Source organism: Micropterus salmoides, unplaced genomic scaffold, assembly GCF_014851395.1.
Source record: "Micropterus salmoides isolate LMB-PRFRI ecotype aquatic unplaced genomic scaffold, ASM1485139v1 Ms_hic_scaffold_11, whole genome shotgun sequence".
Lineage (NCBI taxonomy): Eukaryota > Metazoa > Chordata > Actinopteri > Centrarchiformes > Centrarchidae > Micropterus > Micropterus salmoides.
Window position 1 is genome coordinate 18,332,091 of NW_024040152.1, and position 18,633 is coordinate 18,350,723.

At 41.2% G+C, this 18,633-nt stretch overlaps 1 protein-coding gene across 1 annotated transcript in view; it reads left to right on the forward strand.

Annotated features, from left to right (window-relative positions):
• The window catches only part of itga8 (integrin, alpha 8), a 39,945-nt gene extending 22,384 nt beyond the window's left edge, over positions 1–17,561 (forward strand). The window contains exons 16-30 of the mRNA XM_038711588.1: positions 3,964–4,019; positions 4,449–4,606; positions 4,751–4,882; positions 6,016–6,083; positions 6,591–6,738; positions 7,391–7,483; positions 10,171–10,250; positions 10,729–10,809; positions 11,630–11,735; positions 12,869–13,027; positions 14,925–15,041; positions 15,161–15,274; positions 15,665–15,766; positions 15,866–15,988; positions 16,088–17,561. Of these exons, the coding sequence (XP_038567516.1) occupies positions 3,964–4,019; positions 4,449–4,606; positions 4,751–4,882; positions 6,016–6,083; positions 6,591–6,738; positions 7,391–7,483; positions 10,171–10,250; positions 10,729–10,809; positions 11,630–11,735; positions 12,869–13,027; positions 14,925–15,041; positions 15,161–15,274; positions 15,665–15,766; positions 15,866–15,988; positions 16,088–16,177 (1,627 nt within the window). The 3' untranslated portion in view covers positions 16,178–17,561. The remainder of the gene's footprint in view (positions 1–3,963; positions 4,020–4,448; positions 4,607–4,750; positions 4,883–6,015; positions 6,084–6,590; positions 6,739–7,390; positions 7,484–10,170; positions 10,251–10,728; positions 10,810–11,629; positions 11,736–12,868; positions 13,028–14,924; positions 15,042–15,160; positions 15,275–15,664; positions 15,767–15,865; positions 15,989–16,087) is intronic.
• Positions 17,562–18,633: the final 1,072 nt, after the last annotated feature.

Here is an 18,633-nt window from a genome sequence, read left to right on the forward strand (position 1 = left end):
TTTTCCCTTATTTTAGCTATTACCTATTCCTATACCTATACCTATTCATGCATGTTTACTGGATATTGTGTATACTCTTTTGTAGCGTGTGACATTTGCCTAGGCCTGTTGATACTAATTGCTTTTGATATTTATTGTTGTAACAACATTTTAGTGCTGCCCCCTTTGCCAGGTCTCTCTGAAAATAAGATTTTAATCTCAACCAGAGTTTTGCAAGTTTAAATAAAGGACATGTTATAAAAAGGTACTAACGCCAATTAAAATAAAAACTTAGCATACAAAAAATAAATGTACTTCATGATACAAAACATTAATCAACTGACTGACATTAGCACCACTGACAACTAAACACAAAAATGTTTTCCCAACAAATTTATACTGGATTTTTTTGGTTTTCTAAAATGCTCATCTAGCTCCTCACCACATTCCACAATTTGATGTAATTTTTTCCAGCTGTGTGCTGCTCCTCCATTGACGTTTGATATTGTGGGACAATAGCGTCCAGCAGCGCCACACTCAAAATCAAGCTTAATTTATTAACTGTTCTAGTGTTAGCACTCCAGATAGTTATAATTCATTTGTAGTTTGGAATTTGGAGACAGATTTTGTCTGTGTGTGTGTGTGTGTGTGTGTGTGTGCGTGTGTGCTTGTGTGCGTGCGTGCATGTGTGTGTGTGTGTGTGTGTGTGCAGGTGAAATAAAGGTAAAGGGATCAAAGTCCTGAGACTAATGAGGCCCACTGCTGCACTGAACCCCAAAGCTGTACCAGAAATCTTACTGTTTATACTGTATCATAAAATGGTATGCACTATAAAGTATACACATTCACAAATCACATGCACACACTCACAGATGTGACAAATATTTCACCCCTGTGCTCTAGACGTCTGCCATCACTCAAGGTCTGTTTGTCTGTGTGTCTAATGCAATAATTTAGAAGCACACTGAAAAAGCACGCTCATATAACCTGGAAAGTCAGATTTATGGGAATCTGCAATTAATTTGATACTGCATAATTCTATTTTGATTATGTTATTGTTCCTGTGGGTAGCAGGCTGGCTTTGAACAGCCTCGGGGTGAGTTAGTCGAGGGGAACGAGTCTAAAGGCTCCTGCTGTTTCACCACAGCCTATTGTTGGTCCTAACTTATTGGAGCTGGAACCGATGTGGGACTATTTGGACAGAAGAAGTGTGCTCGGCGAGTTGCCATCATGGTGTCTGTTGTGCGCGGAGTGGAGTGTGAGTGTTGGCAGTGAGTGTAAAGGGAACAGGGTTGGGCCGGATTGACAGAAAGCACTAAACTGTGGAATTCTGTCAAAACAAAACTCAGCTTATTTCAATAAACCGGCACGAAGTTTTGGTTGGAGGTATGGAATCAGATAGGACATAGGACACACACATGCAGAGTCAAACAGCAGCTCACTGAGTTTAAGGGATGTCTGAGGCTCTGGTGTGTCAGCGGGGTGAAGATGCTTGGACATTTTTGCTATTTCCCTGTGATGAGAGCTGGAAAGTCTCATGATGGGCGGTAACCCCAGTTTGTGGATCTCATGTATTACCCTTACATTTGAGTAACAAGGTTAAGCATCTGATTTTCTAAAAAATAATAACGCGGTGATCTTTTAAAAACCTAGATGATCGTTTAACAACACTCACTACTGTTCTGAAGGTTTTCCAGAATCCTCAAAGACTCTTCTAACCATCTGAATGAAGTATTTTTGGGCATTTTAAGCGAACACAAACATTTTATGTAGTTAAATTGGTATGTTTTTATGTTTCCTTTCAATATTTTATGTTACATGTTAATATTCTGTTGTGTTTTACAAATGGAGCATTTGTCATTCCATTCCATGAATTACAAAATGCATTCGCAACTTGAGAAATGGGTTAAAAATCATTTTTGTTGTGCATTGCTCAAATATTTTTTTGAGAACTCTGTAAATACCCTCAGAATAGCAGTGTTGTTAAAGTGGCAACAAAACTTGCATATTTACTGTTTTGGTTTCTTCTCACCACTCTTATAGTTGCAAAGAATCTCAAAAACTGACTCTCTGTTACCTAGCATTAGGTAGCAACTAGCTGATGAACATAGTGGTGTATTTATCAGCCAAAGAGCAGAATGTTTGTTGGTGGAGACCAAAAACAGAGCTGAAGGGAGACTGAATATTGGACTCTCCCTATGAGGTGGACAGAAACACGGATAATTAAAAGCTTTGCTCTCTGTTGGATGTGTGAATAGTCAACTGCTTGCTAACATGTTCGCTACAACAACTTCAGAGGTGATAATATGTCAATGTCGTGTTCACAGCTTGTTTCTCATCCCCCAAGTGGCCAAAATATCAGTTACTGCAGGTTTAAGTAATTCATTTTTCGGAAAATCTGATGCTTAGCTCTATGACTTGAATGTAATGGTGATAAATGAGAGGCACAAAATGGGGCTAGGTGGGAGGGTAAAGGCGTGGTGGAAAAAGAGGTACAACTACTTAATAACCAGTCTTAAATTGAACGTTCTTACTCATTAAGCAGATGGGGTGTGGTGGGGGAAGGTATTTTATGTATGCGTGTTTGCAGGGAGGGTCAGCTAGCAGTGTGTTGGGTGGTGGAGCACAGATGCATTTTGGGGGAAATTACACACAGTAATGACTAACCAAGCGCCAGAGCTGTTGTCAGTAAAGTGGGGGGCATTTCCGCGTTATATACACTTACGTTTGACACACATTGCTTATTAGAGTCACACTTGGGCACACCCGCCCAAAAACACGAAACACACACACGCTTACAGTACATGCAACACAAATTAAACATGCACGGAACCACCTGGAGAGGTCATATTGACTTAAGGGAGCAATTTTTAAAATAGAAACCTGTATTTTATCACACACACAAACTCACATCTGCATTGCACACATTTAGAACACAGGAAAACTAGCTCATCATTATTGCATCATCTAATGGGGATTCTAATTATTAACAAAAACACAAGCATCCACACCATCTGCTTTTTGGATGTCAGGGTTTGTGAACTAAAACCAAACAAACAATAATCACATGAAGTAATTTACCTCGTGCCTCATAATGCTGAGTCTTCAGTGTAGAATCAGGAGTGTTACGTCCGTAAGCCTCCTCAGATTAGTGGAGATTAACATTGCAGGGAGTCACTTTCCTGTTCTTGATTAAAGAGGTGATAAGACACCACACACACACATACTTACACATACATTTAAACACACATAAATAGAGGAAAAGTGTTTTCCAGTCTCCCATGTCAGTGTGTCTAATTAAGGGGCTCACAGGGTCCTCAGCGGTATTTCCCTCCACCCCCTGGAGTACAAGAAGGAATAAGTGCCTTTATTTAGTTTGTTATATAGTTTTTCATGATTTTGTCATGCAAATATGAAGGCAGGAAATATGGAAGGAACAGTATGATTGAAACATCTGCAAAGAATGAATGAATAATATCATTGTCGTGATTTATTCTAAATAAATCACTGCTATGATCAGCACTTTCTGTGCATTAACCACACAACTCATGCGGATTATGTATACAAATATGACCAGCCTGCACTGCCTTACAAGACGCCACAAATTAAAATAAATCACATCCAAAATGCACTGCATACATTTTTAAATAATACTACAAAGAGTCTAAAAATAAATAATACCAATTCACACACTTTTGCAACACTTAATTATAGCAGCCACCCTAAGTTTAGATGGCTTACTGTTCTTAGGTGTAAAATCCTGTGTGATTTATTGGCAGACTTTTTATTGAAAAAGAACCTTATGGTAACATGAGTTAGTATATTACCTGTGCATTTTGTTCACTTTGTCAGTGTGGATGTGGGTGAATAGACATCTAGGGTGTCTTAATAACGTTGATCATGTACAATATGCTAAAAGTTATCACAATCTCCTCACTCCTTCTTGTCTATCTATTTATCTTCTCAATTTTTCTCTCCCTCCAGTCTTAATGTGGACGTGTGCGCAGCAGTAAGTGGAGTGGGGATCCCCAGCTCTGTAGGTAAGCAGCTGTGCACAATGTGGTGGAATGAGGGATGGAGGCAAAAGGGAAAAGCACTGAGGTTGGGACAGTAGTCAGAGCCAGCTCGGTTGTACATCTCACTAGAGTTCAGAGTGGAGAACAAATGCAAGAAGGAAGCTGGAAAAAAGTAATCAGAATATAGTAGTAGTCAGGTAGACAGAGTACATTGTTTCCACTTTCTGATGATTCTCTGAAGAGTAAAACGCCTACAAATGGCTCCTTTCTTCGTAACTAATGGAAAGTCATGCACACATGTGCAGGCACACACACATAAAGGGATTGGACTTTGTGGATTCAACAGTTAAGGAGTGTCTGATTGGCTGGATTGCCTTATTAACTCATTATTAAAACACATATTTCCTTTTCTCTCCATCCATCTCCACCTCTGCAACATTACCTTCTGTCCAGACCTGAGAGCAGAGCTGCAGCTGGATTGGCTGAAAGGCACTAGAGGTGGAGTTAAAAGAGTTTTGTTCCTGGACACCCAGCAGCATCAGCGCACGGGGCTCCTAAGATTGGGTCTCAACCGCCCACGTGCGTGTCTGAGCTACACCATTTTCCTCAGAGTGAGCAAATCACACACATATACAAATGGATGAATTTTGCATAATGCTGTGTGTCTTACAGAAGAATCAGCTGTCCAACTGTTCAGTTTATTATTTCTTCAAAGCACCGTTTTCATTTCTCAACTCTTTTTGTTGCTCTCTCAGGAGGATGATGAATACAGGGACAAACTGACCCCGATCGCACTGGCTCTGAACTACAGCTTGGCTCCACCCTCTCATGGCCAAAACCCCCCACCCATTCTCAACTATTACAGCAGCACCTTTCTTCAAGAGCATGTGAGTGTAATATAATATTCTATAATATAATAAGCATAATATCATACATGTAACATTACTCCTCTGTTGCTCTTCCTGAGGTTTCTTCCATTTTCCCCTCCTTTAAAGGACTTATTTTGAGGAATTTTTCCTTATCTCAATTGATGGTTCAGAGAGTGTCATATGCTGTACAGAACACTACCAAATGTGAGAGCCAAATCCAACCTGATTTTATATTATAATCATTCGTTCTTTGATGAAAGTGCTTGAAAAAAAATCATAGCCTCAGATGTTAAGATCAATCCCAACTTTACTTTTTTACAGGATAGATCAGATGAACATGGCTGATAAACTCAGAAATTCTTTCCAAATAAAGCTTTACAGATCAAACAGTTATAATCCAAAACCAAAACAAAACCAAAACCAAGAGTCCCCTGTGAAGTAGTATATTTCAGTCTGGTGCTGGTCAGTCATAAGTTGGCTTTGTAAAAGATAAAGAGAGAAAGAGCTTTGTGCACACCAAAAATTAAGCACTTGACAAACGTAAAACGATTTACATGTCAAAGATGAAAGCCTGATGAAGAATATTTGAAATGCATTGCTTCCTCTTCCACTTGCAGAATTTGATAAATAAAAATAGTTTTTTTTTTTAATTCCACAGCGTTTTTGACGTGAGCGAGCCATTTCTACATTTTTAATTCCAGTACTGAACTGTGCTCATTGAGCATACGAGCTCAGGTTAACTCACTAAAGAGAACAGCACTTTCTTCTAATGCTAGACATTGCATGTCTTTTGCAACACATGACACCAACGGATACAGACAATTAGATTAACCCTAGAGCGAGAGATTGAGAACAATATTTATTACAAAATTACATTTTGAAAATAACCAAACCCAACCTCGACCGAAGCAGGGCGCAACAAATGGCCCAAACCCAACCCAGAACTTATTCTGCTGCCCAAGAGTTGTATAGCCCAACTCTAGTCTGCATGTTATTGTTATGTGTCTGTATGTATGTAGGCCCCATACAGCCCCTGCATCCTGGTGTTTCCCAGTTACATTTACTTAAATTTTTTGATTCATGATGATGTCCAGTGTACCTTAACAATTTCCTCATAACAATCCTCCTCTCTGTGCCCCTCTTCCTTCCAGGCCTACATTCTCCTGGACTGCGGTGACGACAATATTTGTATCCCCGACCTCCAGCTCTCCGCCAGCATGTAAGACTGACACGGCCACGCCCTCTGACCTCAACCTGTAAACACTCAACACTTCACACGGCCAAACACAGACACACACATGCACACACAGCTAAACCAAAGAAAGTAGTCTGTTATTCCTCACACAATAAGCAAAGTTTACACTGAAGTTGCTCACATTATAGTTCCATTTACCATGTGGTGTGTGTGTGTGTGTGTGTGTGTGTGTGTGTGTGTGTGTGTGTGTGTGTGTGTGTTTGTGTGTGAATTAGCCTCTATAGTGTTTCCAGCTGTACCATATCTCCATGGCAGCATTATACAAACATTCTGTCACCTTCTACTGACTGACACACACATTGTTGGGGTTATTTTTGGGGTTGGGGGTATTACATTCCATGCAGCAAACAGATTGCAGGTGAAGCAAGAAAATCAAAAAAAGACACAGGACAAGAGTTCTTGTATGTAACTGCAGCAAAGTGCTGTATTTTCTGTGTCCTCTACAAAACTCGTTTTGAAATATGCACATAGGGATCGCTCAGAGCTGGTGATTGGGGATGACAATCTGGTCATGTTAACCATCACTGCGGTGAACCAAGGAGAGGGAGCCTATGAGACAGAGCTCCACACACTGATACCACCAGAGGCTGACTATATTGGAGTGAAGCGCAGGGTGGAGGTAAAAAAAAACAAACACCCACACTGCACACACATTTGTCTGAAATCAGTCATGCATGTTTGATGTTAAAGGCCAGTAGGATGGATTCTGAAAATAGACATATATAAGATTGAGGCAGTTGTCTCATCATGATTGAAGCTTGTGCCAAGTGACCATACAAAAGGAGGAAGTAGCTATTTGAGGCTGTACGATATTACATCCTGTTTTGTCTTTGTGGTGGGTGTTTGTTTGGAGTGATTAAGGCAAAGCTATCAGTGGGCTAGGCTTTACTGGCAACAGCCCAGAAGTCCCTATTATGATTTACAAGCTGCATTAGTGACCACGGAAATGGTTAGGGTCAACTGCTGTGTGCGTGTGTGTGTGTTTATATCTGCGTGTGTGCATGTTTTCACGTGTGTGCGCGCTAATGAGTGTGTAATGGGGCTGTTTGATTGATGAGGTTGTTACTGTCAGAGCATTCATCACGCCTTTTCTCCTGCCTTCCTTCTTCCCTCCCTTCTTCTCTTTCTCACTCCTACCCCCCTTTGATGGTGTTGTACTTCCCTCCGTTGTTCTTTGCTTTCCCCTCTTGACTTTCAATGCTCCCTGTTTGTCACTTTCATCTGCTTTTACCTTATCATCTCACTCACTGTACTTCTCCTCTCCTCTCTAGTCTCTGTCTCAGCTAAACTGCGAGTACAAGATGGTCAATGAGTCCAGAATGGTGGTGTGTGACCTCGGGAATCCAATGGTGGCTGGGACAGAGGTGAATTGTTACACGCAAAAACACACACACACACTTTTCACTAAAACTTAAACGTCCATGTTAAGAAGCTCCGGCTGTTACTCCTAAGGTTTAATTCACACTGATTGATGGTTTCCAATGATTACTGATCAACACCTTGACCCTTATTCCACACACTCCCTTGACTATGCTTCACACTTAATGTGGGTGTGTGTGTGTGTGTGTGTATACATAAGTGTAAGTGCAAGTGTGTTTGTAATGATAATCCATTTAGCTCATGGATGGCGACACATGCAGGAAGCCTAGGCTTTGTAAAGTAAAGAGTGGTCCCTTCCTACATGAAATTCTACCATGCCGGTGTACATTTGTGTGTCACAAAGCATGTCACATGTGCTTTTGAGTTTGTGTGTGTGTGTGTGTGTGCATGTGTGTGTGCGTGCGTGTGTGTGTGTGTGTGTGTGCGTCTGTGTGTGTGATGAAGTGTGTGTATTACTGTGAATGTAGGGTTTTTATAAAGGTGTCAAGGCCGGCACAGAGGTGCATTTTAGCTCTGGAGGTGACACAAGGCATACTGATAAATCAATTATGTGGTCACGTTTCACTGCTGGGAGAGGAGAGCAAAACAAGGTGTGGGTGTGTGTGTGTGTGTGTGTGTGTGTGTGTGTGTGTGCTCCAGCTGTCCAGATGTTTCCCATATTTAACTCTCCCCTTGCCCCATTGGATGTTCAGGAATCCATGAGCATATGCAGAACATACCTCAATGTACCCCACACAGACTCCAGTCATATTGTGCAACTAAATAGTTCTCATCACTGGAGTTCATTCCTGGTGCCACATGACAGAGCTGTAGTGCCTCACTGAGAAGGGTAGGAGGTACATGCCTGAAGGAAAGCTGGTTTTGGCTCCAGTATTTGTGGCCATCTGTATGCCTGCATTTCTTCCACTTCTCTTTCTCGTTTAACTTCATTTTAGTTCAGTGACCTTTGGTGAATGCCACAAAGCATAATTTGACAAAGATTTGGCAGCAGTCAGTAATGGATGATAACATTAAGGTAGGGCTTGGCAATAATTCAGCTTTCAGTGGAATCCTGTTTTGTGGATATGATCATATTGTGTTACTGTTTCACAAAATTAGTGAGTCCAGGCTATTGTAATTGAAAAAGTGTGGCTTTTGCATTTTTGCTTTATGAGGAGCGCAGTTATATGTGCATCACATGCAAATGCAAGGCTATTGCACACTGATTCCAAACCAAAAATGCATTTAAATGGACACGTTTCAATCCCAGTTGCATTTACGTTCAAATGACCAGTTATATTTAGACATCGGAAAAATTTTTTATTTCCAATACCAGACATTATTTTCAGCCATATCCCACAGCCCTACATTTAAGTGTTCTTGACATAAAATGTTTTGACTATCAAACAATCTCTGTAGGCTTCAAGCCCTGTTAGAGACTGTTTGTAGTTTCAGGCCTCTTTAAGCACAGAAGCACTGCTCAGTTGAATTCTCTTTTGTTCCATGGGATACCAATAGTGACAACTTTGACTGACAAAAATGCCTTGCAGTGCCTTTAGAAACTTCTCAAACCACTGCTTCAGCATAAACAACTTTTCTCAGCATTGTTCCAAAGAATCATTGTTTTGCCAAAATGTGGCTAAATGCACTGCCTGTGGCAAAGCCGTGCAGCTTCAACAAGGGCAATAACATAACACAGAAGCAGCATTTAGCTATATTGTGGCAAAATGATAATTATTTGGAACACACTGGACGGCGGAGGATTTTGGCAACATTGTAAGAGTGCTTTGAGAAAGTACTGTGGATGTTTTGATGCTTTTTCTCCGCAGTGAAAATTTACAATCCATTGTGACCAACATAAATTCAAGCGGACCACAGCTTCTGGTCTCTTTAAGGACGAAACTACAAACCTTTAACAGCCACCTTTCAATCTAGGGTGTGATGCTAAAAAGACAGATTTTAAGAGACGCAGTTGACCTCCTTCAGATATCTGTTGGGCTGTTGTCCTCCTCCTCGTAGCTGACAGTGACGCCTTCTCTCTGAACAACTCACTCATTTGATGTCTGTCTCTTTAGATCTTTCCTGCCTCTCTCTAATGTGTCCCGTAAAGACGGTCTGACTTTGTAGTCACCTACCCCCGCACCACCACCACCAGCGGAGGCCTGCGTCGTGAAGTAGTGCAAGTCTGCATGCTGTCATTCCCCTCTGTGGACCATGTGTTTGACCTGTTGTTCAGTAGAGCACACATACACATCTTCACATGCGTGGTCACGCTGTCATACGGTGACACCCACGCACGCACATACTGTTGTCGAACAGTTGATGATGAGCTAGATCTTCCACGTGTTTTGAGTTAGCCTAAAAGACAGGGAATTTAAACTCGGGAGAGACAAGAACCCTAACTGTAGCTTTTAAGTGTGTGTCTGTGAGTGCAGTCTGGATTGTCTCAAATTTTAGATTTCTGCTGTTGTCAACCCACACAAACGCACACATACACGCACAGACCTGGTCCTGTACAGTAGAGGACATACTTAACAGAGATTTTACTGTCTAATACTGAACACTTTAAACATGATATGGCCTTTGATGTACAGATGCGTCTAATTTCTGTCTTCCTTTCCACTTGTTTTTCCTGTCACATGTTTTTACACATTTGCTCTCTTTCTTGCGTTTTGTCCTTACTCGTGCCCAGCTGTCTGTTGGTTTGAGGTTTTCTGTCCAAAGGCTGGAAGATGCCGGACCAAAGATCAGCTTTGAGCTACAGATTCACAGGTGACACACCCACCAACTCTCACACATTGCCCACACATACATACATACACACACCCACACACACACAAAGAGCTGTTTGTTTTCCTTCTGAGCCATGTAAATAAGTTCTGTGTCTGTCCTGATCCTGTTGCTGTCTGTGGTTTGATGAAACTAACCGCAGAGACAGAAGAAGACAGATGGCCCAGAGGAAACTCCAGAGAAGAGACAAGCTCTACACAACATGTTCACTGTTTGCTTCATTGTGTTGATTTCAATACATCACATCACTAGACCCAGACGGCTAAATGCTGGCCAAGCCCGCTGCCAGAGAAAGAACATAAAAATACAGCTTTATTATGAGCTTTTCTGAGCCTCGTACTGTCCCACAGCCTCCTTTGAAATGTTTGCAAATAGATACAGAAAGCAGAGCATAGTCAGTGTGATGTGTTTTATTTCATGCCTTAGATTTTATTTAAACTCGCTGTAAATCTCTCCACAGCTCCAACAAAGACAACTCCAACAGCAACCTAGTCAGTTTGAATTTGTCCATCGTTGCTCAAGCTCAACTGGATTTACGCGGGTGAGTCAAGCATCTTTGCGTGTGAGAGAGTGGCATCCTCTCCGAGAGAACGGTGACAAGAATTGTTTGTTGCCGTGTCTGCTTCGCAATGATGCAGTTGGTCTGATTTCAGCCTAAACTTTTTGGTGTTTGCAGGATATTACTGCCCCTTTGGTTATGTTTAAATTTGCAGAGCTTGTTTATATACAGATGGCAAACAGCATGAAAACACATTTCTAGAAATAAATTTGAACTAATCATGGGCACATGGGATACTTGTGAGCCTTTGACATGTTCATGGGTACCCACATTCCCACTGATACACACACACACTTCAAAGCTTGGAGCCCTGCTTGGCGTTGTTTGGGTGTGGTCAGTTGTACATACAAACAGAGGAAGACCTGGGATGAGAGAGATGAGTACACGCGACTTCCTGTGTTTGTGCTATGAAACTGTCCTGCCTCGACTGTGTCCATCTATCATTTTAAATTTAATATTTTGAATTCTAAATCACAGTTATACATAGAGGTCACATTTGCTATACAATTCTCTATTATGAGTGATTATGAATGTTTAAAAGCTCCAAATGTTCAAATGTTTTTTGTGTTTGATTTCCCTTTTATTATATGTATACATAATTATATGTTACACTGAAGCTGCGACCCTGTACTCAGGATAAGCGGTTGATAGATATTACACTTAAGTTTTAGCACTATGGTAATAGTTAGTGATGGTCATTCATATGGTCAGTGAGAATTATATTTAGATGGACTTACAAAAAATCCAAACCTATCAATGCGCACATGCATCAGTGTCACTGAGCTGTTTCTCCTCTCTTCAGGGTGTCTCATCCCTCTCAGGTGGTGCTGCCGTTCCCACGCTGGGAACCCAAAGAGAAGCCTGTCAAGGAGGACGACGTGGGACCACAAGTAACACACATCTATGAGGTAAATGCACTGCCTACATTGATACACAGCCGGGACGGCTACATCTCATACGAAGAGGAAGGTGGGCTCAGACATGATTGTTTTGTTTTTGTTGTTGCTGGTCACAAAGCGTGTCTCTGCGCAGACTGTTAAGATGAAAAGAGCAGAAGAATAAGTGTGGGAAGTTGTAAAATAGGCTACAGTGAGAGAAGGGCTCTGTAAGGTGAAGTAAACACACACAGTAAAAAACAGTAGCTCTATAAAAATTGGGCTCTGGCTGATCAAAGGGCTCCAGCTCAGGACTAATTACTACTGTCAAGGTGGGAAAAAGAGAGAAGGGAATAGAGAGCAAGGCAATGAGGAAGGAAGGCAGGGAGGATTTTTCTTGAGACTGGACACAGTGTAATGAGTAATGATTACTGAGAGGAAAAACAAGGTCATAGGGAGGTATGGACAAATAGATAGAAGGAGGGAGGATGGCTGACAGACTGGTGTCAGTTTACAATAGGGGTATGTACATGTGATTGCTTTTTGTTTTAAAGGGACAGCTGCCTCATTGAACCGGAGTGCAGCCGTGTCTGGCCTGTCCTGCAGCTGATAATGATTTTCATTTGCGGTACTTTTCCCAGTTGGCAGCTGCTTCTAGTTAGAGAGGACGGAGTACTTTGCTCTTGCAGAATTCCTGCCCTGCAGCACCAGGATCATGTCCTGTTTGGATGACTTGCTTCAGTGTTAATGACAGTGTGTGTGTGTGTGTGTGTGTGTGTGTGTGTGTGTGTGTGTGTGTGTGTGTGTGTGTGTGTGTGTGTGTGTGTTTGTGTGTGTGTGAGAGAAAGAGAGAGAGAGAGAGAATATAGGTTGGGGGGAAAAAAACAGGATTTATATAATTGATGGTTCATTTAAACTCATAATTCATTTGTCATGATTTTCATGTGGAATGATGAGCCAGGTGTTGCTGTAGGTTTTACTTGTCTTGTATTTCAGTCCCCAGTGACTGAGGGCTGTTAGCATAATTTTCACTAAAACACAGGTGGCCTGTGTCATCATCCCACAGTTATGATAACCTAATTATAGCCTTGTGCACTTGAGACATACTAATAAGACAGAAGAGAGCACAATACTGACAAGTTTCTGTTCCCTCTTTCACTCTCCAGCTCCATAACTTTGGTCCCAGCAGTATTCGGGAGGCTGAGCTCCAGGTCGGCTGGCCTTCCCGTTTCCGGGACGAGAACCTGCTGTATGCCATGGAGATTCAAACTGACGGACCAATTAGCTGCAGGACGAACACCAGCCTCAATCCACTTAGCCTTCAGGTAATGCGACAATTTATGAACATATACACGCTTATGCATGCAGACACATGTTCATAAACTCATTTCAAGACCCAAAGATATAATTATGGACTTCTCCCCTGCAGTGGGAATGAAAATGCTTCATATTATTCCTAACCACTTATTTACCTTTCTCGCATACTCAAACCAGCAGACCTACTGCTAGCGGCTTATTCGTAGGGCCATTTCTCCATCATTTATACCCGCTTATTTAAAACATAATTGTACCCGTTGTTCTGGCTGCTTTTCATGTTCTTTGCCAGTTGGCTCAAAATGAGCGGGATGGAGTCTTATGCTTATTAAGAGAAATTAGAGCTGGAATAGTTTCCAATATCTATGATTTCATCTGTAGAATAATTCAAAAAGAAAACATGCAGTTATTTCAAAAAGTGCATAATTATGTCAGAACGTGAAATGCTAGGAGCTATAATCATATAGGAAAGTAAAATGACTCAGATACACAGCACTTGTGTGGTTAAAGGTCAGATTTTTTTTCTTCTTCTCCCATTTTCTTTCGGATATGATCATTTCTCATTTCTCAATGTCTACCAGGGTCTGGTAATCTCTGTGTGTAGACTATAGACTGACTGACACACATCGGGTCAGCAGACACTTCTTTTACCTGAAAGTGTATGGAGCATCACGCTATCTTCTCCAGATTCCTTCACTGAATAGGTTCCCCATCGATAGTATTGATTCATCAATCAGCCAGTGGTTGCAAAATGTACTATTTTAGTATTTTGAAAATTGCTCAGTTTTTTAAGAAATTTGTCTCATATTGTCTCACTGGTGTTAGTGTTTACATCAGATCTCTGTAAACTAAATACTATTGGGCTCTTTATTTTTGGTCAGACAAAGGAATTTTAAGATGCCAGTTTGGGCTCTGGTAACTGTTTTGCTAAAAATATTTTTTTAACGTTTCATAGCTAAATGATTAATCAATGAAAAAATATATTAAATAAACGAGAATCAATAGCTTCAACACAGCTGACTGAGCACTCAAAGTCACTATTGCAGAAACAAGGACACGATCCACCAGCTTCCCACCCGCCAACACCCCCTTTTCCATTGTTAAAGAAACTGGCCAAACTGGAGGCCTCTGTGCCACCCCCCTGCCCTGTATAAGGTTACATTCAGTAAAACATTTATTTTACTGTAATACATTTACACACCTCAACCTGTCATTTAATAAAGGGTTCATCCAGCTGTCTTAGCGCCCTTAGACTCCCAATCTTTGATCGTTGGCCTGTCAGCTTGACAGTATGAGCTGCCATAAGGAAGTAAAATCTCTTGAAATCCTTTCAACAAAACACTTTTTGATCAGATCGCTAAATGTCACACTTGTTGCCACAGCTGGTGATTTTGTGTTATTTTATTACGGCTGTTAAAAGATCTTTAAAATCTCATTTTATAAGTATTCTTCAGGTCTGTTTTCAGGTCCACCATCTCCTTCTCGTTGACTGTCCAGGCTGCATCATGTGCAATACAGACCACACTAAACCACCAATATGTGATAATCAGTATGTTCTGAATAATAACTGTCCTCAAAAGACCCAAACACATGCTGTGGAATGAATGTTTAGAGATGAAACAGAGGACTGTGAGCTGTGGAGAAACTTAACCTTTACCTTCTGTTTTCTGCTTCATCAACTCCTATTTGCAAAAAATGTGGTTTTTCTGTTTGAAGGTCTGTTTTGTAGTCTGATAGACACATTATAGCTCAATTATAGCTGGCACAAGACACAAGACAATTCTAATCTACATGTTCACTTTATGTCCACTTTATTTTTTTTTCAAAAGGGTTCATCAAGCATTCATTTCAGATTCATAATTTCCAGTGGAATTTCAAAATGTTGTAATCTCTCTTTCCTTGTCTTAGATTTCCTCTCTCCAGGACACACCAGAGTTATTGGGTTTCTTGAGGAACACCAGTGTTCCTCCTCACCGCCACAAACGAGCCATCACTGCCGTTGAGAGTTATAGCGGTAAAACTTTGGTAAGCCTCAAATACATTCGTACGTTCACCACAAAAACAAACCAAACCAAATGAGCATTAGGGATTCACAGGTGTCTAATGTTTCTCCGCACTTCTCCACGTGTCCTGTTTCTCGGCAGAACTGCACTAATATCTCCTGTCTGAGGATCATGTGTGTGGTAGGCCGGTTGGACCGTGGGCAGAGCGCGGTGGTCAAGGTCCGCTCAAGACTCTGGGCGCATACTTTCTTGCAGGTCGGTGTCTTGAGTTGCCATCTTGAAATGTTGTTCATTTTACGCTTTAATTCCTTCCTTTATTATTTATTCCAGTCTTAGTTTATCAGGGGTTGTCATTGTTTTTCCTGGATCATTCCTGACTTTTGAAAGTTGAGAAAACAATTTCACAGTAATGTGCCTTTAATACCAGTTCTGGAGCTTTTGATCTGCAGATGGAGTTTGCCCAGTTGTCATGGAATTGTAGATTATTAATCATATATTATCATTTTTCTGAGCATTTTAGGGACTTCTCGTCCATCCAAGGTTCAAACTAAACTCCGCTAAATGTATTAACTTACAAACCATCATAATTAAAATATGTGATTAGTCAAAGGGGCCCCTTTTAATAGTGTTATATTTGTCTTACAGCGGCGTAACGACCCCTACATTCTCAACTCTACTGTGTCCTTCATGGTTACAGCCATGCCATACCGCATCCAACCCGCCACCCTGCTTCAGCACACCACCTCGGTAAAATGCAGGCAGTAACAGAAGTGTGTGAGGTTGTGTCAGGCGCTAAAGGAGAAAAAGGTTCAGCACTTACAAACTGTATCTATCTGTGTCCTGCAGTTGGGGACCCTGGTGGTATGGGGGACTCCTGATGTGTCGTTTGCTGTTCCACTCTGGGTCATCATCTTAGCCATACTGCTGGGGCTGCTGGTGCTGGCCATGCTAACATTAGCCATGTGGAAGGTACATATACACATAAACACATCATCCACCATCCTCAGCATTCCTTGTGGTAGTTTAATTATGCAATATTACAGTAATGGGTTAATGTGATTCCCTCAGTGTGGTTTCTTTGACCGGGCGCGGCCACCAGCTGACGATGATGTCTCCGACCAGGAACAGCTGACGTCTGATCAAACCGGGGACGCCTAACACTGTGCGTGGCTGTTCCTGATTCGAGGACTTTGGTTTGGGAGGTGCACTTTCTGAGTAACTTAAATCAGATCTGTGATCTGTATTAGTTGGACCCTACATTCCGTGGCTGGAGGTCATCTGCCTCTAAGGTAATGAAACTGACTAAAAGAAGAGACAGAGGACTGCAACGCCACACAGACTGGGACCAAAGAACGAGGTTCAAACCAGACATAGTGGGACCAAAACACACTTAACAGGCTCAATCACACACACATGTCCATCATTTATCCATTGTGATGAAGCACCAGATCTGAAGACAGAATGGACTTTGTTTGAAGACAATGCTTTAAATATTTCTGAACATATTTGTGTGTCTGTGTAAATGAGGCACAAAGAGACTTGAGATCTATGCACAAGTGCTTTTGTGAGTGTGAGAAGATGTGTGTGTGTGTGTGTGTGTGTGTGTGTGTGTGTGTGTGTGTGTGTGTGTGTGTGTGTGTGTGTGTTTGTTTGTTTGTAGGTGCTGTACATATACGTGTTCATTATGTGCCTCTCGTGACATGCTTTCATTTAGTTATGACATTCTTTCCCCACCTGATTTAATTTATCCAATTATTTCTTCGAGCTTGGCTGTATACAGATTCATCACACACACACATACAGATGCAGCCACATGCATAAACACAAAGGCACAAAGTTAATGTGTATATTTATGAATATATGTGCAATATGTGGGTGTTGCGTGATACTGAAGCTTGTTTACACTGGCATTATTTTATTAGAGCTTAATGTGTTTATGTATATAAATGATTCATTGGTATATTAGATATTAGTTTTGCTGAACAACAAAAGCAATTGTTTCAGCAGATTTACAGTAAAGCCAAATAACTAACTTATTATTGTCCTGATAAAATGACTTTTAAGAATCTTATCTCTGAGGAAACAGGCCACATCTCCACAGCTGAAGCGCCGCTAGTTTGTATTGTTTTTGTATTATTGTCTCTTGGGTATTATTGTCTTTACACTTGTTAAAGCACTTTGTAACTTGTTTTTGAAAAGTGCTCTACAAATAAAGATTATTATTATTATTATTATTATTATAGTTCAGGGTTCCCCTGTTCACTTTGGATTCTTTTCTGAACATTCCAGTTTAGAGGACTTCAAACTAGCTACTCCAAACTATCTGCAAAGGTAAACAGTTCAATAAAAAAAATTCAACTGTGTGTTTAATGTTGTCATCTGATATTAATGTATCATGCACAGGCAGGCGAAACAAAGCGGTCAGGGCATCAACAGCTCCTTGGGTTAGAAACAAACTTTTAAAGTGTCCTGTTTGAGTAGTGTTTGGTTTTTGTATCAAGCGTGAAGTTTTAATTACAATAAAGTGTTGTTTGGTTATTCATTCTCATCCTTGTCTGTATATTAGGTTGCTGAACTTTAAATTGTCCTGTCGAAGATGAAGTTACAGATGGAAATTATCAATGCATCTGTTCCTTACTTACAGTGGGTACGGAAAGTATTCAGACCCCTTTAAATTTGTTTCATTGCAGCCATTTTCCAAAAATCAAAAAAGTTCATTTTATTTCTCAGTAATGTACACTCAGCACCCCATCTTGACAGAAAAAAACAGAAATGTAGAAATTTTTGTAAATTTATTAAAAAAGAAAAACTGAAATATCACATGGTCATAAGTATTCAGACCCTTTGCCGTGACACTCATATTTAACTCAGGTGCTGTCTATTTCTTCTGATCATCCTTGAGATGGTTCTACACCTTCATTTGAGTCCAGCTGTGTTTGATTATACTGATTGGACTTGATTAGGAAAGCCACACACCTGTCTATATAAGACCTTACAGCTCACAGTGTTGAATTGTGGCAAGGCACAGATCTGGCCAAGGTTACAAAAAAATTTCTGCTGCACTTAAGGTTCCTAAGAGCACAGTGGCCTCCATAATCCTCAAATGGAAGACGTTTGGGACGACCAGAACCCTTCCTAGAGCTGGCCGTCCGGCCAAACTGAGCTGAGATGCAGTCGGGAGATGGGAGAAAGTTGTAGTAAGTCAACCATCACTGCAGCAATCCACCAGTCGGGGCTTTATGGCAGAGTGGCCCGACGGAAGCCTCTCCTCAGTGCAAGACACATGAAAGCCCGCATGGAGTTTCCTAAAAACCCCATGAAGTACTCCAAGATGGTGATAAATAAGATCCTCTGGTCTGATGAGACCAAGTTAGAACTTTTTGGCCTTAATTCTAAGCGGTATGTGTGGAGAAAACCAGGCACTGCTCATCACCTGTCCAATACAGTCTCAACAGTGAAGCATGGTGGTGGCAGCATCATGCTGTGGGGGTGTTTTTCAGCTGCAGGGACAGGACGACTGGTTGCAATCGAGGGAAAGATGAATGCGGCCAAGTACAGGGATATCCTGGACGAAAACCTTTTCCAGAGTGCTCTGGACCTCAGACTGGGCCGAA